This window comes from Protomyctophum bolini (genome assembly GCF_963924005.1).
Source record: "Protomyctophum bolini genome assembly, chromosome: 5".
NCBI lineage: Eukaryota > Metazoa > Chordata > Actinopteri > Myctophiformes > Myctophidae > Protomyctophum > Protomyctophum bolini.
This window is the reverse complement of record NC_137866.1, coordinates 15711103-15729770: the sequence shown is the minus strand read 5'-3', so window position 1 is coordinate 15729770 and position 18668 is coordinate 15711103. Positions and strand designations below refer to the sequence as shown.

Sequence of the window (18668 nt, the reverse complement as noted above, 5' to 3'; positions counted from 1 at the left end):
GTTGTGGCTGTGGCTGTCGTCCTACCACCTGACACAGAGTCCAGACTGTGGCTGTCGTCCTACCACCTGACACAGAGTCCAGACTGTGGCTGTCCTTCTACCACCTGACACAGAGTCCAGACTGTGGCTGTCCTTCTACCACCTGACACAGAGTCCAGACTGTGGCAGTCCTTCAACCACCTGACACAGAGTCCAGACTGTGGCTGTCGTCCTACCACCTGACACAGAGTCCAGACTGTGGCTGTCCTTCTACCACCTGACACAGAGTCCAGACTGTGGCAGTCCTTCAACCACCTGACACAGAGTCCAGACTGTGGCAGTCCTTTTACCACCTGACATAGAGTCCATACCACCAGACATAGGGTCCAGACTGTTAGTCCTACAACCACCTGACATAGAGTCCAGACTGTTAGTCCTACAACCACCTGACACAGAGTCCAGACTGTTAGTCCTACAACCACCTGACATAGAGTCCAGACTGTTCAGTTCTACTACCTGACATAGGGTATAGAGTGTGGCAGTCCTACTACCACCTGACATAGGGTCCACTCCAGACTGTTAGTCCTACCATCTGACATAGGGTCCGGACCGAGCAGTAACAGAACCATCATGCCCGGGGCCACCAGTGACGTGAACGTGGACCAGGGCTCGTGCCAGGCCCTGTGTCGGACACTGGTGTCCCAGAACGGCCTCCAGAGGGAGACGGCCGACATCTCCCAGTCCGTCCTCTACACGTCCCTCATGGGCCTGCTGCTGGTTGCTGACAAAGAGGTGTGTGTGTGTGTGGTGGGGTGCACCTCGCCCCTCTAGAGGTCGACCTAGTCCTGAGTCTTTTCATCTCTTTTCTGTCCATTGTTTTTTTTCCCTTTTTGACCTGAGGCTGTTTCTACAAAGCCCTCCAAATCAGTAGTTCTCACGCTTTACTTCCTCAAAAACAGCAGATAAATGATAAAACGCTTAAATCTAAAGTGAATCGTGACAGATGTTTTCCTCGTTTTAATAGGTTAAAACCTTGAGTAATACAGTGATATGACTGTGACACTAATGAACAGTGGTAATAGCGGTACAACCTGCAAGGAGGGTTTAGCTCGAGAGGTTGAGATGTGCGCTGTTCACTTCTGGCCGATGTTGACAATATTGTAGTGGTTTTGGGGGTTATTTGAAATAAATAGAACATTTACAAACACATGTATCCACACAGAACATGCAACGTGCATTTAAATTCGGAATATTCACTTTTAATTTAATAGCTTTCATTAGGTCTATGGGCTGGCAGCTCTGTGGGCTGGCAAGTAGACTATAGACACAGTCTGTCACAGTCAGTGATGCCTGCTTGCAACTAGCTACATGTAGCTTAACTTGCCCAACACTACTCTTTGTGGTGTATCCTGGGAAGGCTGGGATACTAGTTTAGCGTACACAACCCCTCCTGTAGAATGGTATAGCCCGGAGGCGGAGATAGGTTGAGAAGATTGATACTAGGAACTGATTGACATGTGACAAACAAACTAAGCGTTAATAAAAGCCTACTGATATAACCTCCTCGTAGAGAACCTTTGCTTCCAAGTGTTAGAATACACAACAGTCTTAATTATTTATTTGATGTTTTTTTTCAGTAATAATTGAGGCTCGAATACCTGCATCATGTAGTGGAGTAAGCAATAGGTCTATTAAAGTTAATTCATATGATTCATTGTTTTCAAAGCAGTGTTGTGTCAGCTACGTAGCTTAACCTGCCCAATACTGCAGATAACAATGAATCATAGCTAATAGGCCTATATCAATTAACTTTAATAGACCTATTGCTTACTTGGCTATACGTGCAGGTATTCAAGCCTCAATTATACTGGTAAAAAAACCCCATAAAATAAATAATTAAAACCAGTGTTGCAAATTAGGGTAAGCTACATGTAGCTGACCCAACATGCTTGTAGGTAGCTGCCAGACTGCTGCTACACTCTGAAGTCTAGCTGGGCTGACAGCCTGACACGCCCTCACTTCTCTGTAGTGTAAACTGAAAAGTGCTTTTTCCTGCTCTCTGTGATCAGAGGCCAGGGATTGGTCAAAATGAGAGTAATGAGATTTTTCTTTAGAAGAATCAATGCGTGATTGGTTAGTTTGGCTTTCTGGCCCGCCCCTACAGCAGAGCAATTAACACAAGACACATGGTCTGTGTTTTTACTGTTACGAAGCGATCGAAAGGAGAGTGAGAGACAGTGGCAGATGGATAGAATGTTAAATATGGATCCCAACCCCAATCCCACAAATAAAAAGAGGAAAGGTGGAGCTGAGAGGGGAAAGAACAAAAAGGCCCCTGAGGAGGAGGAGGCAAAATGTTATACGGTAAACGAACTGAAAACTGTTCAGAGCCCCAGCCCACACACGCACGTGTGCACGCGACGTTCACAATAGACACCTCTGAATTGTGTGTGAAATAATTATAGCGGCTCAACACACATGCATATACTACTGTACACACTTCTTCAACACACGTGTTTAGGCACTTGTCACAGTACTACTAATAGGATGACGATAGCTTCGATGGCTATATAACGAGATAAGTAGGCTAAATCTGTCCTAGCATTTCTGCATGTTGTACTGTACACACACGCACGCGCGCGCGCGCGCACACACACACACACACACACACACATGTGATAGGAAGGACATGCAGGCTGCATTACATTGTAGGCTACAGGAACAGGGGTCAGATGAAAGTGTCAAAAGGGCATACAGTAGTACTGTCTGTACTAGCAGAAAAACAGAAACAGAAGTCAAACATGACAAATTAATTGATTCGTTTTAGAGCAATTAAGTCTTCAACGTTTTCTAGGCCAAGGACCCCTTGCCTTGGCGGGCCCTTGGCTGAGCTAGAGAGATGAAGCAGGGACCCTGGCCTGCTGACCACTACATAATTATATTATAACTTTTTTCCATTGATTTCAAGCTCACAACGACGCTTGGAGCTTGGTGATCAGCTAGCCTATTTTTTGCGATTGTTCCCTTCAGAATAGGGATGCTATGGGTTCAAATGGTTAATGTGTAAAAAATCACACCTGTGTGAAGTGAGGGACGTAAAGTCTAGGTGATGTAATGGTGATGTAAAACAAACGGTGCAAACACAAACATTAAACGCCATTAACAATTACAATAAACATAACAATATGACGTAAATGACACATGACATAAATGTTCCCTTAATTGTCAATGGTGTTTACAAAACAAACATTGAATTAAAGACAAACATTACCTGTGTATAGGAGGGGCTAGCCTAGCGCCCCTCAAAAACAAAAAAGAGAAAAGTCCCCCTGTAACTCTAAAGGCCTATTCATAGTCTGGATTTTCGGTGGTGAGGTGACCACCGCTCCGGTGGTGAGCTGACCACCGGAGCTGAAATAAGGTTGAGCGGTGGTGAGTAAAAACAGAGAGAAGGGCTGGAGCGGTGGCGGTGGTTTGCTCTTCACCGCGGCTCGTGACGTCATGTTGTAGTTCGGTGGTCACCTAACCACCGAAAATCCAGACTATGTATGAGCCTTTAGGACCCCCAGTTCAAGACCCCTGTTGTAGAGGTCCAAAGGGTGAAATAAATACATGGGTTCAGTATCTTTCCTGTCTTCTCTACCTTTACAGAAAGAGCAACTCAACTTAGGAAATGGAAGAGTTGGCCTTAGAAATATTGGAAACACGGTAAGTCTTTGGGGTGGCTCAACAAGACATGACCTTTTGGGATGTTCACAAAATAGCGCCGGTTTGGTTGCCTTTTGTTACGTGCATTTACACTTATGCTCTTTTCCTTGTGCCTGTCTTAGTGTTTCCTGAATGCAGTCGTCCAGTGTTTATCTCACACACAAGGCTTACGAGACTACTGCCTCCTCAAGTCCTACAGGCAGGAGAGATACTCCAAAGAGGATGCAAAGCTCATGGAAGGTACGTGCAGTGGTGGAAAGTAATTGCATTGCAGTAAAGTGCATTTTCTTAACACTCCAACCACGAAAACAGTATTAATACGGCTTTAATTAGCCATGCGTCCGGTGCTAGACACGTATCAATATGTTTCGAGCACTTTTTTATTGAATACTTTCAATCGCCTTTCTACACGAGTCATAAAAAATAAACAAAACAGTAAATGTAGCCCCAATATGTTCCCTCAGACCCTATGCTCATTCTGTAGCTCATACAAAAGCCAATTACTGACGAAGGGTAGGTGGGATGTGTACTTTCCTCGTAAAAGTAGACATTCAGGGCTTTCATCCGGTGTATAGTATGTATGGGATATTATATTATTAATTGCCTGTCAACGTCTGACATAAAACGGCCCCTAGCTAGGCTTTCTGTTCAAGAAGAGTACGTTACTACAAAAGCAGGTGTTACATAAAGGTAAATATCTCCAGAATGGAAGATGGTAAAATAAAATAAATGTTTAACTTGGAGTGGACAGATTAAGCTTTCTTTTGAGGTATGCGGTGTGCTTCTCGCTGTAAGAGAACATTTGTTGTCGGCCTTGGAAAAGATTGGTCGTCCAATGCTATCAGCGTAGCATCAGGGCTAATCAAGCGGATAGGATATCGTAGCACGCTTTGTGTTAAGTACTGTACTTGAGTGGAATGTTGAGGTATTTGTTGAGACCAAAGGTTGCAGTTAACTATGGAATCACGCATTTCCCATCAGTTAGTGTGTCGGGACTCGGGCACCATACAGGTATATGGTACCCAGGTCTCGTGACATCATGTGACATCGTCAGGGATGGAGATGTGGAGATCCTGATGTCATATTAAATGTGACCTGCTGTCGCAGTTAAGCCCATATATGGAGATCCCTGATGTCATCACTATTGGCCAACAACATCTGACCTCAAACCCTTAGATCCCCATATATGGATATATTCTGTTCTGAACCTGTTCTGACATTCCATATGTTGATCCTTCCCCATCCATCCTTCCTCTTTGAATGTCTCCCTTTTGACTTATACCTGTCCATTCAAATTTCAAACTCTAGATGGGCCTGACCAAAAGTTATTAGTGTAGCCGAAGCCGGAGAAAACTAGAGTTCTCAACAGGCCCGAAAATTAAGGCCCGGCCCTACCTGGGCCCTCATCAAACCCTGTAACCAGTTAGATCTCCATATACTGTATGGAGTTGGCCTGTTCTGACATTCCACATGTTGATCTGACCTCATCAAACCATGTACACTCAAGACATGCTCCTTAGATGGGCAGTACAGAATTCATTCCATGTTGATCTGACCCCCCCAAAACATTGTGAGCTTGTAGATCTGCTATTTTCAAAAGATCTTTATACATTTTGAACTTGTGAAGTGGGGCCTTCAGCATAATGAGTACTTTCTACTTTTGGTACTTTGGTACTTTGGTACTTTTACATGTATATTTTGTACTTGTACTTGTTTCAGAGTATCTCTACATTGCCGTATTGATATACTTTACCGGTACTTAAGTAACAAATGTGAGTCATTTTTCCATCACTGGGTAATAATAATAATAATAAAACTTTATTTGTATAGCACCTTTCATGACATGAAATGCAGCTCAGAGTGCTTTACAGAGAAATGGAGGATAAAAGAAAAGCATGGCAACAACATTAAAAACAAGCAGTAATGCAGTGAGGACATGAATAACAAAAAATAAAAGATCAATTAAAAGCAATGTTGTAGAAGTGGGTCTTGAGCTGAGCTTTAAAAATGTCTACAGAGGCTGCCTGACGAAGGTACAGTGGGAGCTTGTTCCATACCGACGGCCCGTAGAAGCAAAAAGCTGCTTCCCCGTGTTTTTTAGTTGCCATTTTTTTTTGGCAAAGCGAGCAGGCCGGCAGTGGAAGACCTTAGGGGGCGGTTTGGGACATATTTAGGCAGGCAGTCAAGTAGGTAGGAAGGTGCGAGACCATTGAGAGCTTTATAGACAAGTAAAAGAATTTTAAAATCAATCCTAAAAACAACCGGAAGCCAGTGCAGTGATGCCAAAACTGGAGTAATATGTTCTCTCATCTTAGTTCTAGTTAAAACTCTGGCTGCTGCATTTTGGACAAGTTGTAGTCTGTCAGTTGTTTTCTTAGGCAGTCCTGAAAAGAGTGCATTGCAGTAGTCAAGCCGAGAAAAAACAAAGGCGTGGATTAGCGTTTTTGCATCGTCCAAGGACAAATAGGCTCTGATTCGTGCAATATTTCTAAGGTGAAAAAAGGCAATCTTGGTAACATGATTAATGTGTGAATTGAAATTCAATTCAGAATCAATAATAACCCCCAGGTTCTTTACTTTACTGTTACTTTCTACAGTCAGGTTACCAAGTCTGCTTATTATTGATTCTTTCTGCTCACTAGAACCGATTATGAGAACTTCTGTCTTATCCTCGTTTAGCTTGAGAAAGTTCTCACTCATCCAACATTTGATGCTAGACAGACAGGTCAACAGCGGGTCTAAAGCACAGGGATCATCTGGAGCCACAGAAAGATAAAGTTGGGTATCATCAGCATAGAAATGAAAATTGACTCCGTGGTTGGTAATGAGTTCGCCCAATGGCAGTATGTACAAGGAGAAAAGCAGAGGGCCAAGAATCGAGCCCTGTGGAATACCAGAGCTGATGTCGTGTTTGTCTGAGTCAAACTCGGCTAGATTGACAAAGTAACTTCTGTTTGATAGGTAGGAGGAAAACCAGGACAGGGCCGTACCAGACAGGCCTATCCAGTGTTCCAGACGCTGTATTAAAATTGAATGATCAATCGTGTCAAATGCAGCCGTTAGATCTAGGAGTAGGAGAACAGATACATGTTTCTTGTCAGCAGACACCCTAAGATCATTAATTACTTTTACAAGTGCTGTTTCTGTGCTGTGACCTTTCCTAAAGCCAGATTGGAATTTGTTGTGCACATTATTGTTCTGTAGAAACACATCCAATTGATGAAAGATGCATTTTTCTAAAACCTTGCCCAGAAAGGGTAGATTTGAAATGGGTCGATAGTTACCCAAAACAGAGGGATCAAGATTGTGTTTCTTGAGTAGGGGCCTAACTACAGCAGTCTTCAGTGAGTCTGGGAAGACACCTGATTGTAGAGAGCTGTTTACAATTTTTAGGATATCTCCAATCACACTGTCCAAGACCTCTTTGAGAAAGGTGGTGGGAATTTTATCCAATGAACAGGAGGATGATGTCATCTGTGATATGGTTTTGCGGAGTTCATCTTCATCAATTGCGCAGAACGTTAATAGGCTCCCCCTGGAGAGATCTACTCTGGGACCATTAGCTGCTGTTTGAGGGTTTGCGCTAGCAGCAGCACCATTCATAATATCAGCTCTAATGTTAAAGATTTTGTTATCAAAAAAGCATGCAAACTCATTACACTTAGCTTTAGAGGCCGGGAATGACTGCTTGTAGGACTGGGGGGGGTTTAAAAGTCGTTCAATGGTAGAGAATAGGACTCTGGCATTTTTCTTGTTCTCATTAATAATGCCAGAGAAATATGCCTGCCTTGCTAGACGCAAGGCTTTGTTATAGGCGACTGTTGACTTTTTAAGAATCTCTAGGTGGATGGTGAGTTTGTTTTTTCTCCACGCTCGCTCAGCTCTACGACATTCTTGCTTCAGTGAGCGTGTATGCTCATTTATCCAGGGTGTTATTCTGGTGTTATGTTTCTTTTTTGTTTTCAAAGGAGCCACTATATCAAGAGCTGACTCTAGTTTAAGATTAAAAATTTGAACCATATCATTTACTGGGGGGGTATCGGGCAGGGGGGGCCCCAGATGACGAGAGAACTCGTCGGCTGCAGAAGAGCTAAAAAAACGCTTTTTTATGGTATATTCCGTGATGTTTTTCTCTAGATCAGAGACAGTCATATTGAAACACAGCAAATAGTGGTCTGATAGCTCAGGCCTTTCAATAGTCCTTTCCACAGTGATGTTCAGCCCTCTAGAAATCACCAGGTCCAGAGTGTGCCCATGTTTATGTGTAGGCCCAACAACATGTTGGATAAACTCAAAGGAGTGCAATAACTCTAAGAAGCCCATAGCCACAGCATCTGTAGTATCATCCAGGTGAAGATTAAGATCACCTGAGATAAGAGTTCTGTCATAGTTAGTGGAGCAGATAGATAAAAGTTCTGATATTTCTGTTAGAAATATTGCTTTACTGCATTTTGGCGGGCGATAAATGCTAATCATTGGCATAGAGGGTTGACCAAGTAGTGTAGTGGCCTGGTATTCAAAGGATGTAAAGCTGCCAAGGGTCAGAGCCTTGAATTTTAACGTGTCTGAAAAAATTATTGCCAGTCCACCTCCTTTCTTAGCCTTACGAAAAGAGTGAATGAAACTGTAGTTTGCGGGACAGGCTGGCGCTAGGAGAACAGCTCCATCCGAGCCAAGCCATGTCTCTGTTAGAAAGATTATATCTAGCTTCTCTTTACAGATTATATCATTTACAGAGGAGGACTTATTTGTTAGTGACCTGATGTTAAACAAGGCAAGGTTAAGCTTGTTGTCACATTTTTGGGGGCTGTGATGCCTGTGAGGTACAGTGACCAAACAGCATTCTCTCTCCAGACCACTCCTTGTGTTGGACACTCTATTTGAAATAACAGTAGAAATGTTGTGAACCTCAACCTGTGCAATGATTGAAACACCAGGCTTTCTAGAAGCATGGGGTCCATACATGTTTGTTGCTGCGCATAATGGACCCTGTTCATATCAGTTATCAAATGTATTTTCTAGGCAATCTGGAGCTGGGCTTGACATATGGGGCGCCGTCAGTCGGTAAACTCGTCTGTTAAGGGGGGTCGACTTTGTTCCAATGTTTATCAGGTCCACCATGCCCGGGGTGAACGAGAGGAGATGTATTTCTTCTGGTAGGTGCATGTGCCTCTAGACCCATGCCAGATTTAGTGTTATTAATGCTCTTCTCCCCTCCCCAGTCCCCTCCCCTCTCCCCCCCTCCCCTCCCCTCCCTTCAGTCAGTTACTCTTTCCCCCCCAGACATAATAATGTCGTTGTGTTCCTGTGTGCAGCCTTCTCTCAGGTGCTGGCAGGCCTTTGGGACGTGAACGGTGAAGACACAGTGGTCAACCCTCGACATTTCTACACTACCTTCAAAGAAGCAGTGCCTTGTTTCAGTGGCTACAGGTTGGAATAAAGATATACTATGTATGCTTGACCTCTTGGGCAGGGCTGTGGGGCATTACCCGATGACAGTATATAGCTGTGCAAATGCAACTTGTATGTAATCAATTGTACTTTAAAATTCAGTTGAAATATATTTAATCAACCAACCAAGTTTAGATTAGTCTTTAGTCTTGTTGCCCAAATATAGAGGGTATGCACGTGACATCATCATCATACCCAGAAGTTATGCTGGAACGCCTACTGAGTGGCAAAAAACATCTTTCTGGCTGTGACAGCCCCATACATCCAAACAGAAAGGTCCTATCTGTTTGCATTAAACGGTGTTAAACGACGTTAAACTCACTTTGCCACTCGATTTGCCACTCACTTTATGCATGCGCATACCCTCTATATTGTCTGTGTGGCATTTGATCCGTACTATCAAACATTTCTGTGGAAAATATTAGAACACTCTAAAAACCAAATGGTGCTAAATGGCACTAAAACCGGTTCTTTGGCTCGTAATCATCAACGAGACGCTTTTGGTGTACTAGTGTATATCGTCTATATCGTCGGGTGGAAACGTCATATGTCCAAAACTGTTCTACTTCAAAAATATCAGTGTTGTTGTGTGCCGCTGTAGTATGATCAAGCAGGGCATTGCACCCCCATCTGCATCCCAACTGGGTGGATGCATCCTCAATAACAAATATAGCCTAATTGTAACCAAATTGAAGGCATCAAACATGCACAAATGTACTTTACCAAAGTATACAAAGGATATGTTTTAATTGCATGCTTTTACTTCATGAAAAATCCTGAGAATATAAATGAGAAAATACAGTATAATGATGTATAATACATCCATTAAACTACCATTAACATTTTTCTTCTGGAGAAGTTAATATAATACTTGTGCTAATAGGTTGATAATAGAGGTACATTATATAATAATGTTGTTGTGTTCTCCCCAGTCAGCAGGATGCTCAGGAGTTCCTCAGGTTCCTACTGGACAGGCTGCACACCGAGATTAACCGACGACCGTACGTCAGACGGCCCGCCATAGAGAAAGAACAGAAACATGCCAAAATTAGGTCAGCATTTCAAATGTTATTTATGTGCTTATTCATTTAATAATGATATGTTTTGTTGCATTCTAAACGTAGAATAGACTCTGCACACTGCCATAATGGTGATGCTTAAAATGCTCCCCTGAAGTTTTATCGTTGTCAACGTTTTTGATCGTATTCCATCTTCATCAGGCCATATACGCTTTGTCTCCACCAGCCGAAGGCATGGCGAGTGTATGTTTTGCACTCCATTCGTCCATCCCTGTGTCCATCCGTCTGTGTGTCCGTCTGTGGACAGCTAATCTCTGAACTAAAGTTCTCAACGGGCCCAAAAATTATGGCCCGGCCCGACCCTACCCTAACTGGGTCGGCCCGAGGCTCGGCCCTCCCCTAAAAATTGCCATAATGTTAAGCCCGAAGCCCGACAAAAGCCCGAAAAAAAGAGAGAGAAAAAAAACAGCACTAAATGGCAGCGGCGCCGTGTTTCAGTGTGAAAGTGAGAAGAAATAAAGGATGTATGTAACTCACGTTAGAATAGGCTATTAATGTTCCATAACTTCCATTTCCAATCATTCTAATGGATTCCATACAGTGGTGGTGGTGACTGGTGAGTAAACACGAATAGCTGCTGCAGCTCCCTCCCTTAGTTTCCTCTGAAGCGAAGTTGCTTTACGTGTAGCTAAGTTATATATCACTGGATCGTTTGGTGACGTTGATTAATAATTAGGTTTTATTCATCGCAGCCAGCTGGGTTGGCCACTTGGCAAGTTAACTGGTGGTTAGTAGCTTGTTTGGTGCGCGAACCAGAGGGAAACCAGTGGTAGCAAGGTATGCAATGCTGCTCTGGCCTCGTACACACATGCTGGACTGACATGATCTGTTCTGTCTGTTTCATGGCCGCTTCATTCTCAATGCTTTTCCAATGGAAGTCACGTGGTTTGACATGTGTGTACGAGGCCTCCGAGTCTGAAATGCCAGTGCGATGCGACCCCGTCTCCAGTCCTCCTCCTGTCACTAGTGAATCGCCTAGCGCAGCCCTCTTCATAATAAATACATACACGTATACACAATCACATCACACAAATAACAGAATTGCTATTTTTATTATAATAACACTACAATAAAATTGCGGAAAATCACAGAGCCCGAGGCTCGGCCCGGCCCAACTAACTAGCATATTTTTTGGGCCCGGCCCTAAAACGTCGGGTCGGCCTTGGTCGGGCCTGGTCGGGTTCGAGAACTTTAGTCTCTAGCCACTAATCAAAACGGGTCTTTCAGATTTTTCAGACAACATCCTGATTGGCTAAGATTGGCTTCCTTTTCAGGTGTGGCCCGTTTTGTACAAAATGCCACAAATCATCAACGCAGTGTCCGATTGCGGTGAAACTGCACGCATATTCCCACTAGGCTGAGGCTGAAGTGCCACTTGACATTTTTCAAATCAGCCTCATGGTAGCACTATACCAGGCAGAGTCGCGTCCTTTACATATAATTTCACCGATCTGCGTAAAACTTTGTATGCACACTCCCTACAGCCCAAGGAAAAACGTCTGGCCTGCATTTTTCAATTCAGCTTTTTCTAGCGCCACCATTTATGTGCAACACCTTTTTATATTAGTCCAAAATCCTGGTGGAGACAATGTGCCCCGAGGGGCACTTCTTCTAGTTCTGTTTGTCTTGCACCTGGGCCACGGATGTGCGTGCACTATACCTTCTTGTTCATTCTATAGCCTTCCGTGCTACGCAGTATGACTTATCTTCCTCTCTGACTCTCAGGATTGCAGAAGAGGCCTCTGTGATGTGGAAGAGGCACCTGGAGAGGGACGACAGCAAAATAGTCGGTGAGGGCGTTCGTCCTAGTACTGATTTCATGTCTCGTCTCAAAAACACATCGTTGCTGTCGGCATGATACCTCTTATTTATCACCATATTCTAACTTTTGGTGTTTATTTGCATTTCGAATTCTGAAAAGACGGCACGTAATTTTATTCTTTTCATTCTTGCTATCAATCGGTATTTTTTCGTCTCCTCTCCATCAGACGTGTTCTCGGGCCAGCTGCGCAGCTCGCTGCACTGCTCCGTGTGTTCGCACTACTCCACCACGTTCGACGTGTTCTGCGACCTGTCGCTGCCCCTGCCCAAGAGGGGCTCGACGGGGTCGGGGGTCACGCTCAGGGACTGCCTGGACCTGTTCTCTCAGGAGGAGAAGCTGGACAAGGAGAATTCACCCGTGAGTATGGAGAATGCAGAGAGAGATGTAGTAGACCTATTCATCCTCATCACACACACAAGTGGCCGAATATTGGCACGGAATGTTGGTGCGACAACAGCTGTATAATTTTATACAAAAAGACAATTCTGGATTTCTTTCACCAAATACAACAAAAACACAACTTACATTCAAAATGGAAGTTATGAAAAGAAAAAGATAAAAGACTACAGAAAAATTCTGCTTCAGTCTTCAAATTATAGGTCATTCTTTCCATGAGCCATATTTTTTCAAAAATATCCAAAATATCCAGTGTTCCTCTCTAGGAGGATCTGTGAGAAGATGACTGTCTCAATGGAAGTGTAGAATAGGGAGTGTTAACTTACAGTTTGGTTAAAATAAAATAAATAACATGGAAATAATTCTGGAAATGCCACTTTTGCAATGTACATTTTTGTGTTCACTTAACAATTGACATTGTGTGTGTGTGTGTGTGTGTGTGTGTGTGTGTGTGTGTGTGTGTGTGTGTGTGTGTGTGTGTGTGCGTGTGCGTGTGCGTGCGTGCATGCTCCAGATGTGTGAGAGGTGTAGGAGGCGGACACAGTGCACCAAGAGACTGTCCATACAGAGGTTTCCTCAGGTCATCGTTATCCGTATCCTTCTCAACCAGTGGTTAGAAAAAGTACTCATGTGTTTTACGTAAGTAAGAGTATCAATGTCGCTATGTAGAAATATTCCGGATTTCAAAATGTACTTAAATAATAGTACAAAAATATTGGTTTAAAATTTTACTTAAATTAGAAAGTACAAGGTACTCATTTATGCAGAATGTCCCATTTCGCAAGTTTTCAAACGTATAAAAAAAAATCAAATGGTTTATGTATGTTTCGTAACTAGTAACTAAGGTTTTCAAATAATTGTAGTGGAGTAAAAGTATAAAATCTGTCTCTGAGATGTAGAGGACTACGTAAAAGTATTGGAAATTGGAATTACAGATATTTAAACTTTGTACTAGTGATTTCACTTAATTCAAATATCACTTATTGTCTCCACCAGGCCGAAGGCAGGGGGAGAGAGTATGTTTTGCACTCCGTCCGTCCGTTCGTTTGTCCGTCCGTCTGTGAACAGCTAATCTCCGGCACCGTTAACCCGGTCGATGCCAAATTTTGCACACACACTTCCACTTTGGCACTATTATATACTCCGGCTATAAAAAAATAAATAGACGATCAACAAGGTGCGTTGTGAGCTTGTAGATCTGCTATTTTTGAGAAATCTTGAAAGATTAGTTTGAAAAGATTTTGAATCATTTAGAAACTTTTGTTCCTTCTGCGCGCTAAGTCCGACCGGGGAAACTCCCCCCTGTCGGGTGAAAAGAAGCAGCTTGGATTCCTCATGCATAGAAGAAGCAAGAGGTCAGTCCGCTGACCCCCCAGGTTGGCAGAGTAAGTGTAGCTCCCAGGATTACATTAGGTAATTGACACTGGGTGAAAAAATGGGTTGAGAAATCGTGGGATAAAAAAAAAAAAAAAAAAAAGATGATAATGATGATGTTGATAATGGTTGAACATCATAATCACATACAGATGAAGCCTTAACAGTCCCATCATCAGATCTGAACCGTTTCTCCATGTCTCGCTGGTCCATCAGTAAAAGCACGGTGTGTGTGTCCTTCCCTCTCACCAGCCTGGACCTGGGCCCTTACGGACCAGTGGACTGTGGTAAGCTTTTTTTTCTCCTTCATCTCCAAGTATTTCATATACTTTACTGCAGGGGTTTTCAACCAGTGGTCCGGGGACCACCAGTGGTCCTTGAGGGGGTTCTAGTTGGTCCCCAGCTAAAATGGACCCTTATTAGATCTTTAAGAGCTCTCTTGAGAGCAAAATTTGGTTTCATTTTACGCTCTCAAGAGTTAAATTATTATTAAACATCTGTATTACCGTTCCATAATTTACAAGAAGTCTACACAATTAGAGCATGTAGAAGAATTGTTGATAACGTTTGCCTGTTATCTCTCCTATTGGTACCAACATCAATACAGCTCGGAAATGTGGACAAAATCTTATCCAACGATAACACAAAACACAATATTATTTTTTGGGTCTGCAACGCTAAAATGTCATCAAATGGTGGTCCATGGCTCAAATGCCAAATAAATAAATGGCCTTGACATGAAAAAGGTTGAAAACCACTGATTTACTGTATTTGTTTATTTACGGGACAGTGGCACTCACTGGGTCCATTTCCCCTCCCAGGCCCCATCCTCTATGACCTGTACGCCATATGCAACCACTCTGGGACGGTGAACCTGGGTCACTACACAGCCTTCTGTCTGGAGGACGATGGCTGGTGCTTATATAATGACTGCAGGTGAGACCTTTGGCTCAGATTTTTGTTTTATTGTCGAGCTCTGGTTCATATCGTTAGAAGGAGTTCTTCTTAACGCAATAGATGGGTTTCTTGTTTACAAGCATTGAGACTACACGCGCAGGTGCCGGTTTCATGTAATCAATTCCCAACAGATCCCCAAACCTGTTGTTTTGGGGAGTGCTGGTTTTAGTTCAGCGTGTGTTGGCTGGTGAGACGCAGAGACCCTATAGTGAGACAGATATACAGTATACTTCACCCCACTTGCGCACAGAGAACAGCTGACCTACAAGCGCCCATCAAGCAGCGGTGATAGGAAGCGCTCCCTCTGCGACTGGACGTGGAGTTTCGGGGACAAATGCTTTGAGAATCGCTAGTATTGTTTACACACAGGTTGACACAACATAAACCAAGGTATATATTTCAAGAGCAATAGATCACAGTAAACATCCACACTAAACCTTCTTCTTCCACACTGGGAGATCTGAAAGTTTGATGGGATGCATTTTTTGTCAGTGCTGGGACCACTTCTACCTTTGCACTTAATGGTGCAAAGGTTTATTTTGCCTCCGACCTGCACGTGCATACAGGTTCTTATCAGTGTGACGTTGTCTGGAAATGCGTCTATGGGACTTTCGATCCCTTGCACATGGACCACATGTTGCGCACCTTCTCTTCTTTAGTACAAAATAAATAAATAAAACATTGGCTACTCACCAAAACAAAGATGATTTTATGAAGTTGAAAGTGTACTTTCCTTAGTGGGAGCACTCTGCTAAATAATCCACCAGATGGAAGAAATGTTTTAGTTATTCCCCTGTGCCCTCTACAGGTCAGTTTTGAATAGAATGTCTGCTCTGTGAGACACAGAATTCTGGATTAGCCGTTTTCTTACCGAATTCTGTATATATCCATTAACCACAGTCCACAGATAGAGACGGGGAAAATAAACTCTATATTGTACATAATGTCGGAACTGTGTTCACAGAGAATTGTCCCAAATGGGCTTCCGTCATAGCCTGACACTCAATTTTCAGGGCTGGGGCCAGGCTACTTCCGTCTAAGACGAGTGGCCGATAAACCCCTCCTCCCTGCCCTTGCGGTTTTTATCGGTACCAGTGGTTAATGGATATATTAACATCAGATTAGAATTCTCCTTTAACTGTATACCCCTCTCTCTCTGCATCTCTGCCCCCCCACTGTCCCCCCCAACCTCCCTCCTGGTCCCTACAACAGTGTGACTGCGGTCTCAGAGAATCAACTCTACACCAACCAGGCCTACGTGCTCTTCTACCAGCGCAGCAACAGCACTACCACCGCCACCAGGAAATAAACCACCTCATGCTGGACTGGACTACAATGTGACATCATCTCCTCCTCCAAGCAGCCAATCCCAACAGCTTCTCCTCCAGTGTACACGTCCAATAGGCACAGTTTACGCTGTAGCTGTACCTCTCGTACAGCTGTGGGCCGAGACTTCACTGGGTGACTTCTGCATTCTGCAGCTCTGTCCAGCTTTTCCTTTTCCTCACCCTTTCCCGTTTGTAATGCGGGAGCTGGCGAAAACTTCCGGGAACTCAGATGAACCTTTTACGAGACCAATGAAGTCTCTAAGCGGAATAATGGGATGCATGGACATTTTGTTTAATGGAGGGAGGCACAAAGTTGACAATGCCTTTTGGAGTGTCTCCGAGAGTTTTGTGATCAGTATTTTTATTACATTTTCTGGCATACAAACAAATACCAAAGCGGTTCCGAGCAGCATTAAGGGAGAGGCCATGTCGTACAGTACGTTGAAGGAAAATAGCGTCCCTATCAAAGACTGCATCATAATTTGTACTTCCCTGTCTACAGTAAACCATCAATAAATGCATAGATAAAAATATAGGAATACACAAACAAAAAGAGGAAATGTTGACACTGTTAAAGAAGACGTAGCCCTGAATCCCTTGCCACATACATGATGCAAGGCGAGGCAAGTTTATTTGTATAGCACATTTCAAGAAGGGAATTCAAAGTGCATTGCATGCTTGATAACAATAGACAATTAACATTGCAGGCAACAAGGCTGGGCGATATTACTTTAAAACAATATCCCAATTATGTCAAACCTCTGCCTCGATTATGATTGATGTACGATCATAAAACAATGTGAAAATACTGGATCTAGAAGCTCTGTAGACTAACCTACATGAGCTCGGTTAAGTAGGTTCTAAATATTAGTTTTGATTTTCTTTTAAGATTAGTTAATTAATATTTGGTTAATAATTGGTTAATTGTTTACCTGAAATTGCACCTGAAATTCATGGAGAAAGAAGAACTCTAGCCTGATGGTTCAAATAGCAATCGCAAATGTCTTAAGTAATTATTTATTAAGACTAATATTGAAACGTGTGCAGAGCCCAGGATCACAGGGGTGAAAAATCGGTTACAAAATCGTGGGATATAAAAAAAAGACTAATATTAACATTGTGGAAATCGGTTTTGCTCATTTGTCTTTTTCCTATTATTATTATTTAACTATACCTTTTCTTTTTCATTCCATCCATTCTTTGTAGAGGCCCAAAACCAAAATGCACACGTTTTTTTTCTTCCTATTTGCCGGTAAGCATTTTATTTTCATATTTATATTTTGATAATCTTAGTGAATGGTGTTGCACAAAAACCTTAATCATAATAATTTGTGTATATGCAAATAAATACAATTTGGGAATTTACAGTAGGCCTATTGTGAGCCAGTATTGTGAGTGAAATGGTCAATAAAGACAATCCTTCATGAAGAATAGTTAAATATTCATGAAGCCTCATTTCACTGGTAAGAATTAATTTGCTGGTACTGTACACATCCCAAAAGGAAACGTTGATATCTATTCTTAAGTGTTTTACCATATAAAAGAATCATAAAGGTCCATCAGTCATAATTAACTGATATCTACATTTTCAGTGGTCATAACATCATTGTGGTGAGTGGTCATTGCATTTTACATATCGTTGCTGTCGGGCAGAAACCTATTATCTCCATTTTCTAACTTTTTGAATTTCTTTGTAAATGAACTACTTCATGTGTCACACAAAAGCATCACAGATAGCAGATGTGCAAGCTCGAAACGAGCGACCCATTTTGAGCTTGCAGATCTGCTACTTTTGAATTTGAATCCAGAAATTAGGTTTCCACCCGACAGGTGAAAATATGTCTTCTAAATCCTAACAGTTTTCTGAAAAGCTTCTGTTGCTATATCAGTGCTAACCCTCATGTTCATGTCAAGGACCCCCAAAAAAGCATTTGGCTGTAGACAGATGCTCAACTAGGATTCAGGATTTATCATCAACAAGAATTCCACTCATACACCTGCTAAACAATATGCTTAGCCAATTCTCTTCCAAGAGTATACTTGGCGGAGATGGGACATAATAAAATCCGTGGTCATGTTTCTCAGTTTCACTACGTGTGCAGTACGTTGTGCTTAGCGAGGCAGATGGAATGTACACTGTGTGATGATGCTGACCTCTGTGTTCGAGCGGGACAGCACAGAATGTACGCAGTGTGTCAATGTGTGACGATGTGTGACGATGACACTAACCTATCTGCTACTATAGGGCACAGCTGTTGTGGCCATTTTGTAGTCCCTCAGATAGAAAACCACATTAATTTTTCATAGATATTTCCAAAAATATTTATATTAATTATTTTAAGCATGGTGATTTTTTAAATATTAAATTGTATGCCTATACTAAAAATAATTCCAAGGCTCGCCCTGGATGGCTTGTTTCCAGGCTTGAAACAATTAATAGCCTATGAATATTTTTGGACAAATGGGCTTTCGGTCTGTGGCACCTTACCACCACTGCTATGCTCTATATACTATATGTGTAGGTCCATCGAGACATGAGTGTGTGTTACAGAGAAACTGAGCCACTCTCACATA

General features: G+C 42.6%; 1 protein-coding gene across 1 annotated transcript; it reads left to right on the top strand.

Moving 5' to 3' along the window:
* Positions 1–609: 609 nt before the first annotated feature.
* Positions 610–16131, top strand: usp21 (ubiquitin specific peptidase 21; the record flags this gene model as incomplete). Its single annotated transcript, XM_080764927.1, has 11 exons — positions 610–771; positions 3631–3687; positions 3810–3927; positions 9003–9117; positions 10071–10190; positions 11943–12007; positions 12206–12396; positions 12950–13028; positions 13989–14096; positions 14631–14745; positions 15979–16131. The coding sequence occupies 11 exons, from the start codon at positions 610–612 to the stop codon at positions 16073–16075; spliced, it is 1227 nt and encodes a 408-aa protein (XP_080621053.1). The 3' UTR covers positions 16076–16131.
* Positions 16132–18668: the final 2537 nt, after the last annotated feature.